The sequence below is a fragment of the Crocodylus siamensis genome, chromosome 2 (assembly GCF_052110815.1).
Source record: "Crocodylus siamensis isolate JL-2025a chromosome 2, ASM5211081v1, whole genome shotgun sequence".
NCBI classification, from domain to species: domain Eukaryota; kingdom Metazoa; phylum Chordata; order Crocodylia; family Crocodylidae; genus Crocodylus; species Crocodylus siamensis.
Genome location: NC_143396.1, coordinates 31,433,600 through 31,442,183, shown reverse-complemented (window position 1 = coordinate 31,442,183; position 8,584 = coordinate 31,433,600). Strand labels below are relative to the sequence as shown.

At 38.1% G+C, this 8,584-nt stretch overlaps 1 protein-coding gene across 10 annotated transcripts in view; it reads right to left on the bottom strand.

Moving 5' to 3' along the window:
- Nucleotides 1-3,275: 3,275 nt before the first annotated feature.
- Nucleotides 3,276-8,584, bottom strand: part of C1QTNF7 (C1q and TNF related 7) — a 99,532-nt gene continuing 94,223 nt past the window's right edge. For 8 of the 10 annotated variants that reach the window (XM_090035610.1, XM_090035607.1, XM_090035613.1 and 5 more), the window contains 2 exons: nucleotides 7,093-7,338; nucleotides 3,278-4,339 (listed from right to left, as the gene is read on the bottom strand). In XM_090035610.1, coding sequence (XP_089891736.1) covers nucleotides 3,708-4,339; nucleotides 7,093-7,330 — 870 coding nt within the window. In that variant the 5' untranslated portion in view covers nucleotides 7,331-7,338 and the 3' untranslated portion in view covers nucleotides 3,278-3,707. Of the gene's footprint in view, nucleotides 4,340-7,092; nucleotides 7,339-8,584 lie in introns of all 10 variants that reach the window. The other 2 variants (XM_090035616.1, XM_090035617.1) reach the window with 1 other exon arrangement.

Below are 8,584 nucleotides of genomic sequence, written 5' to 3'. Positions count from 1 at the left end.
ACATTTGGAAACATTTTGGAGGAGTGCTTTGAATCTAAAAAGGTTGAGAACTACCTGCTTAGAACATCACTAGAAAGTTATTTGCCTCAGCAAATAATTAAGTCAGGAAAAAAAGTTACATTCAGATGCAAATTTTGTCAAAGAAAAGCCTGTATTAATGACCTAAAATAAAGCTATTCTGAGAAATCACCTTTAAAAGTGCAACTGATTTTTTTTTAAAGATTGAAGCCTCATTTTTGTTCACTTTCAGATATCTCACTAACAATCAATTGAATTTTCTTCAGATTATCCGTATTTAAAAAAACAAATCATCTGCTGGGCCAAGAAGAATGAGTAGTTTAAGCCCCAAATTCAATTTTAAGGAAGCTATATGCAGCTGAATATAGGATTTAAAATAAAAAACCATCACTTAAACTTAACTTTAGAGATTTTACCATAATACTATAAACATCTCCTTAACTGATCATTTATTTATAATAATCTATTTAAATATTGGTTCCTAAAAGCATAGGTAGAACCGGGCATAAAATTGATACCTTATTTTCTTCCGTATATCACACCCCCAAACAAGACATGCACCCTGTTTTTGGGATGGCATAATGAAGAAAAAAGGATTTTTCCAGAATTACGGTTTCATAGAGTAAGGACAGAGCCTAATCTTTAGCTGACTCATGCACCCTTTACTGCTTCACTAAATCTATAACCCTAAGTATAGCTGAACTCCATGGGTGGATCTATGATTTTGAAAAGAGCTCTAGAGTCTCCAGGATTGCAAAATAGTACCATAAATTGCCATGAGAAAGGTTAGCTTTATTAGTGAAACATAAAGACCATTAAAAAGAAGAGATGAACATTAACACTTGTAGTGTAAAGAACAATGAGCCATTAAGTCAACTGACTCCTTCAGCTTCCTGAAGTAAAAAGGTGAGTAAATATATAGTATGTGAGTAAATATGGTATTTTCCCAGGGAAGAAAATGAACAGAAAAGTTCATTTTCACTGGTTTTTTTAGTGAAAAAAATGGATTTCTCATTTATAATAATTGAAGAAAAATAAATATTTTCCCCCAAAATATACCAAGCATTTATAGGAGAGATTTTCCAATCAAAAGAATTGAAAAATGGAATGGTTTGACTTCCCTACACATGAAAGTGTATTTCTGTTCGAATATAAACACACTGTTATAGTTGATTACTGCATGCTCACTTATTTGCTATAATAAAGATTTTGGTTGCATAAGTAAGATTCTTATATTAATCATAAAGTCAGGTCATGGTCCTAATGAGTTTAATGGGAGGATTGCCATTGCCTTCTGGGGCAGCTATAGCTTTCATGGTTATATGAGGTCATTTGAATCATCTTAGCTGAATTTAGGCAAGAAAATTTCACCTAACTCCTGCATCCAGCCTATAACTTCACTTGAGATACAGCATTACTAGATACCCATTCAAAGACATCCAATTTAATGACATCTATTGGTGGAGATGTCCCCTCAGTGGGACATGTCAGGTAAGTTGTCTTAATGATTAATTACCCTTACTGTTACTTGTTAACAACTGCTGTTAAAAACTTATGCGTGCCTTCCTGTCTGAATTTATTTGGCCTCCACTTCCAGCTACTGGATCTTGTTATGCCCATTTGCTAGAATAAAGTTCCATCTATTCCCAGAATTTTTTCCCTTACAGGTTACTGGGGAGTGCAGTCAATTCACCTTTTAAGCATTTCTTTGACAAGCTGCATAGTTCTAGGACTGTATGTCTCTTACTATAATACAGGTTTTCCAGACTTAATATTAAAATTTGGGTTTTTTTTCAGGTTTTCTAATTTTTCAGAATTGTTTTCAGTGTTGATACCAGAACAAGACAGTGTCCCAGTTATGAGTTTATCAGCATAAGAGGTAATGCAACCTACTTCTACTTGTAATTCTACTGCTTATCCATCCAATACATCCATATTCTTCATAGATAGAGAGCACAGTGACAGCTCATGATCAGCTGATTACCCACCATGACCACAGGTCTTTTTCAAGGTTACTGGTTTACAGAATACAGTACAATTGCAACTTACGCGGGGGTTACGTTCCCAGGTCAGCGTGTATAATTGAAATCACGTATAGCTGAAATCGCCGGGCTCGGTGCCAAGCAGCCACCGGGCCCAGACAAGATGGCCAGCTGAGCGTGAGCCCCCCCAGCTATGCCGGCACGTGCAGGCAATACCATGCAGCACCACGCAGCACCACACTGCGCGCCATTTCCCAGGCAGCACCTGGAGGCCAGCCGCAGCAGCTGAGTGCATAAAGCTGAATTCGTGTAAGTTAAATATGCGTAAATTGTGACTGTACTGTACTGTTCCTCAGTATAAGTGTGACCTAAATTCATTTTATTTGTGGATGTCTGTATTAAAATGCCTGCTTTTCAAGTTTACAGTAGGATTCTGTATAATGGACCAATCCTCCTCACTTTATATTTTGACAAATTCTTGTCATCTGCAAACAATTACAATACAATAAATTACAATTACAATAAATTGTCTGTCACATAACTGATAAAAATATTGACTAATATCACAGAAACAACAAACCTTACTGGGACTACACTAAAAAGTCCTTACAGGAGGATGATTCCCCACTTAAAACTACTTTTGAGTTCTTTCAGCCAGTTTTTTAATCCACTGAAGATGTGCAGAGCTGTGGTTCTTGTCCCTGTTTAACTCATTGAGCCAGATCCTCAGCTGGTATAAACCTTTATGGTATTGCAAATGCGTCATCAGCATCCAAGTATATATCTTTAGCACCACTCTGATTGAAATACAGTAATAGCCATTCTAGAGTCCATATTGCCCAGAAACAGCCTTTACAATTTATTCTATTCTATGGGGTTGGCAACGTTTTTGGGCAGTGTCAGAAGGGGCCTGATCCTTGTTGTAGCAGCGCAGCCCCAGCCCCTTCCCCACCATCCACCCCAAGGCACATGTGCTCACCATGGAGCCCGGGATGCTTGCAGCAGGCAGCAGAAAGGCTGCAAGCAGCTAACCTGGGGTCTGTGGAGCCCCGGCCTGGCGCATTGCTGGCAGCGGGTGCACACACACCTCAAGGCAGAGGGTGGGGAAGGAGCCAGAGCTGCACTGCCACAACAAAGACTGGGCCTCTCGCCAATGGCCCCCTCGCCATCCACCCCAAGGCACACGTGCCAAGCAAAATGCCTTTGGATGCCACACTCTGGCATACAACCCCTGTTGTAGTCCATTCTCTAAATCTCTTTTATCACCTGTATCTTTTACGTATTTATCTCCTTGGAATGAGCAAAGATATTCATGATGTCAGACTTATAATTTTACTTTAATAACAAATACAAAAATCTAGATGTTTAATAAGTCAATTTCACTGTACCAGTTACTTTACAATTCAATATATTTTTTTATAAAATCCAATGTACATTATCTTAACTCTACTTAAATATTAATATAAACATAGCTTTCAATAGGATTCAGGTTTGAAGTGACACAGTCATTGGTTAATATATAATTCATTTTGTTATCCCTGCTATTTGGTAATTTGTCTTGCTTAGATCTGGAAACATTCTTCAGTATACAACTTGTTATCCCATCAAAGCAAAAATAAAACACAATATCATTACAATTTTATCTCCTATACAGATCAAATCCTTTGCTAGACTGTCCAGTTTGGAGATGATGGATCATCTCCTATATCACAGTTCATCATCATCAGATAAGGCATCAAGATAATCTGTATCAACATATAACAGAAATCCAGAAAACAGACTGTCTGCCCAAGTGGGATCTGCAAAGAGACCATTTTGGTCAGTGTAGAAGATTTCAAGCCAGACTTCGTCTTCTGGCTGAAGATATATCACCGTGGATCCAGAAGCTACATCATGGTTTCCTGTGTTAGCGTCAAACGTCTTTATCCGGTACTTCCCATTATGAACCAACCCAATTGCAAGATGCTTATTTGCTAAGGTAATGTCATAAGAGAAATAATAGATACCAGGGATGGCACATACAAACTTCCCTGTGGAAGGACTATAATGCTCACCCTCATTGAAAAGCACTTTATTGAATACAATTGGTAATCTTTCCTGCGGATAGCTTGTGGTGATGCCAACAGAAAAGGCTGATTTCAGCACTATCCTTCCACACTTACAGACCCCTGGTGCACCTGGTTCTCCTCGGTCTCCTTTATTTCCCTTAGGTCCAGCTGGTCCAACTGGACCTACATCGCCTTTGGCACCAACCAATCCTGTAGGTCCTTTTTTACCAATCTCTCCTTGATCTCCTTTCTCTCCAGTTGCTCCTAGAGACCCAGTCTTGCCTCTAAAACCTTCAAAAACATTTTAAGGTAGTTAATGATCACATAGACAATTTCTTTGTTGGTTGGTAAAGCAAATGATTTTGTGGGCTAAACACCAAATATACAATGTGAAATTTCAGGAGGTCTTAAAACACCATATAGTAGAGTGGAATTCAATATTAAAATCAAGGCCACAGATTTAAAGATGCATAAAATACTAAAGAGTACATCTTGCTATTTTTTTTAATGCAAATCTTCCACCGACACAAGTGGAAGTTCTGTGTGTAGAACAATGACTGGAAATAGCTATAACAACTTCAAAATTCCATTAGCAAATATTTTGGTGGTATTGAAGCGATGTTGTAACTGTAATGGTCTAGGAAATATGCAAGAGGCAAGGATTTTTGTGGGTGATATCTTTAATTGGACCAACTGACTTGTTGAGATAGACTAAGACAAGATTTCAGATACCACAGTACCTTTCTTTGGGTACTCTCTCAAGATTTGAGCAAAGGTACTGCCATGCTGAATAGCTCGTGTAAGTCTATCTCAACCATGCAATTAGTGCAATAAAACATATCATCCACATTCTTGCCATTAGTAAATGTTGTGACTTCTGTTGGAATAGACACTTTTTACTGGTAATTCTTTAGATCTGCCAGATACAAAACAGCATAAGCATTTGAAACTAGGTATTAAAAATAAATAAATTCTCTGTTAAATCTGATCTGTTTAAGTATGCTTGTCTTATATCTCTGTGACATATTACTATAATTGCTGCATATGTTGGATGTCCCTAAAGCAAATGGTAATTTTAAGTAAAACATCAGTGGCAAAATTCAGGTGAGATTTTTTTACACCAAAGAAACGGTAGTGCTAGAAGTGGCCAGAAGTGCAATAAGGTGCAATAATAAGAAATATTTTATCCTATAAAATGTTGATATGTCCTTTGGCTGATTAGGGATATTTCAGGCACAAACAAGATAGGAAAGTTTCAGAAAAGGATGTTTCTGTAAGGAGGGACAAACTGTACACAGTTTCAGTCTTGTGACTGCAAAACATTATTTTTACACACTTGATCTAGTGTCCTATTTCTGACCACTCTTGGCTTCTGTTATGTATTGTCTAATGTGTTCACCGTTACAAATATATAATCACACAAATAACTATATACAGGTGAATGACTCCCAAACTGCCCTGACACATGCCAAGATTTGGAAATAGTCAGGTCAGACATATAGAACCCCAAACTGCGTGCTGCTGAGATAACATGAGGAAAAATTATTAATGTGGCTTTAAAATTAATATAATGTAATTCAGAATAACCAACAGAATAATGCACTAATAATAAATGAATAGTTATTTTAATGTATTTAGATTTCTTTAAAGTTTAGCCTTAATCCTGAATTTTTTATGTTTGTAATGTTAGTTTGGGAATAATTACAAGTTCCCTTCACTGTTTTTTTACCCTTAGGTCACTCATAGTTATGAAACTTTAACCTAGTAATAATAATATTGAGGTTTGTGATGATGATGATGTGGATCACAATGAGCTTATGAAAATGTTCAGGTTAGCTGAAATAAATGGCATTCAACCCAGTGAGCCAAAAAAACCTTTACAGTTCTATGGCCATTGTCTTTTACTCCTGGTCTTTTGTTCTTTTTAGTTCCATACTTCATTACAATATTTTACATTCACACAGAACTCTTCATGCCAAAGTATTTTATATATAGGGCACATCTACACATTGCCCAGTGGTGACATAGTGATGCGCTACATCGCATGCTACAGCAATGGAGTGATCCCATGCATATTCACCTGATCACTAGCTACGTCACTGTAGCGGCACACTCCCTGGTACAGTGCACTGCTATGGTGATGTAACGGTGAAATCTAACCATGTGCTGTGCGCCCATCACAGTAGCCACCTGTACTGTGTCGTGCTTTAGTACTTCCAAAAGGAAGTACTTTTAGAAGTACTAAAGCATGGTGCCAGAGCAATGTCGCCACATGGTGACGTGTAGATGTGCCCATACAGTCATTCCACAGATGACTGAAATATAGACATCATTGTGTTGAAAGATTATTGCTGTTTAACATGTGTGCATATTTTATACAAATACCATTACACTCTTATTGTTCCTTAATTTTAAGGTAATTTTTATCAAATACATGTGCATTATTTTTTTATCCACTGGGTAATAGCACAAATGAAATATACTATCTTTTCTTACATACCACCCCCTCATGTAAGACATGCACCTTGTTTTTAGGAAGGCAGAATGAAGAAAAACAATTTTCCCAGAGTTATTGAAAAAGACATGAGTCAGATAATTCCCATAGTTATTGAAAAAGACATGAATCAGATAAAGATTAGGCTCTGTCCCCGCTTCAATTCAGCTGTGAAAGAGTTAAAACAGTGGCTGCTGCTTAAGACTAGACTTTGCCCCTTCCTGCATGTGGTCACTAGCAGGAGAGAAGGAAAAGAAGCAGGAGCCATTTTACAGCATCTCCATATTCCTATCCTGGGCAGAAAATCAGCTTTCCCATTTCAGATGTTCACCCCAATATGGGAGGGATGGTGTTTGGCGAAGAGGTCTGTGCAGTACATGAAAAAACATGGTAATTATTTAACTATTGTTGACATGTGTTTTGGTTTTCCATTGTATTTTTGCTAGTATTTTATACTCAGTGAGGTACTACTGTACATAACAAAAGAAAATACAATGAGAAGGTCCCATGCTATTGCTTTATTTCATTAGGTTACAAGAATAGTCAATACCTGCATTCCCTTTTTCACCCTTTTCTCCCTTCCTGCCATCTCTACCATCTCTTCCTGGAAGACCAATACGTCCATGAGGCCCTGGTAATCCATTAGCTCCGGGGGGACCTGCAGGGCCTGGCAAGCCAGGTATGCTACATATGTATCTGGTGTAGGAATTTTCGCCTTTGAACTGGTTGTGAAGAGGTTGTCCACTTGTATAGATAGCAAAACTTGTGAAATAAAGCAATGCAAACATCTTTGGTTCTGGGGAAAAAAAATACATACGTAGAGACCATCAATTCATTCCTTTTCATTCAAGCCCTTAAATTGTTTTGATTTAGACAATAGGTGTGTGCGCTTGTGGTGGGGGAGGGGCTGCACTTTTAAAACATGAAATGGGTTTTCTAATGTAAAGTGGCACATTGAATTAGGGTTTCTGCAGTGGCCTATAAGTTTCTAAAGAATTTAATGTCTGATCTTCACTAGAAACTTTTGCCAGTAGAGTGACTGATGTTGCTTAGTGGAGTGATTTTTTGCAGTATTTTTATACTGGTACCCCTCTGACTGTAGATGCAATTATAATGACAATATGCAATTATAATGGCAGTTATGACAATTATAATACAGTCCTTTTCTGTGTATAGTTTATTTTGTTATGGGATCATGTGTTTATGCTACTGTCCAAATAACTGTTTTGCTGGTGTAAGCTGTGTCTTTACTAGGGGTATTATTATACCTTTTCTACAGTGATCCAGAGATGGCTGTCAAAAACAAGCTCCACCCACATACTGCTGCTCCATATATACTGTAACTCAGAAAAAAATGCCTTTTGTTTGCTGTCACGGCAGCGATCCAACACCACTCACAGGAGCATAGTTGAGACACAGATCTAGACTGTATCTTTGGGCCCTCTCCAAAAAGTGACCACACATTTTTTGGTAGGTGCATGTGCAGAGAGGGAGATAGCAGATGGAGCTTCTTTCTTGGCAATTGTTTCAGGTTGCCATACAGGAAGTAGAAACATATTAATAAAAAGAGGTTTGTGACAATAGCTATACTGGCAAACGTTGGTATTGTAGAAAAAGTCAAAGCTTTAATTTAATTCTCAGGTTTTCAGGACTTCAGAGAAAACCTTCGAATCTTAAAGGATCACAGGAAAGTAGGGCTGGAAAGGACCTCACAAGGCCATGTGTAAAGTGCTCCATCTAGGGAGGAAAAATCCACAACAAACTTAAAGGCTCAGTGGTTCTACTCTAGCTAGCATGACATCTGAAAGGGACTTGGGGGTCATAATTGACCATAAAATGAATATGAGCTACCAATGTGATGCTGCAGTTAGCAGAGCAAACCATATGCTGGCATGCATCTCAAGCAAAATTAAGGAAGTGATTCTCCCACTCTACTCAGCATTGGTGAGGCCGCAGCTGGAGTACTGCACCCAGTTCTGGGTGCCTCACTTCAAGAAGGATGTGGAGAAACTTGAGAGAGTCCAGAGAAGAGCCAGTTTTAT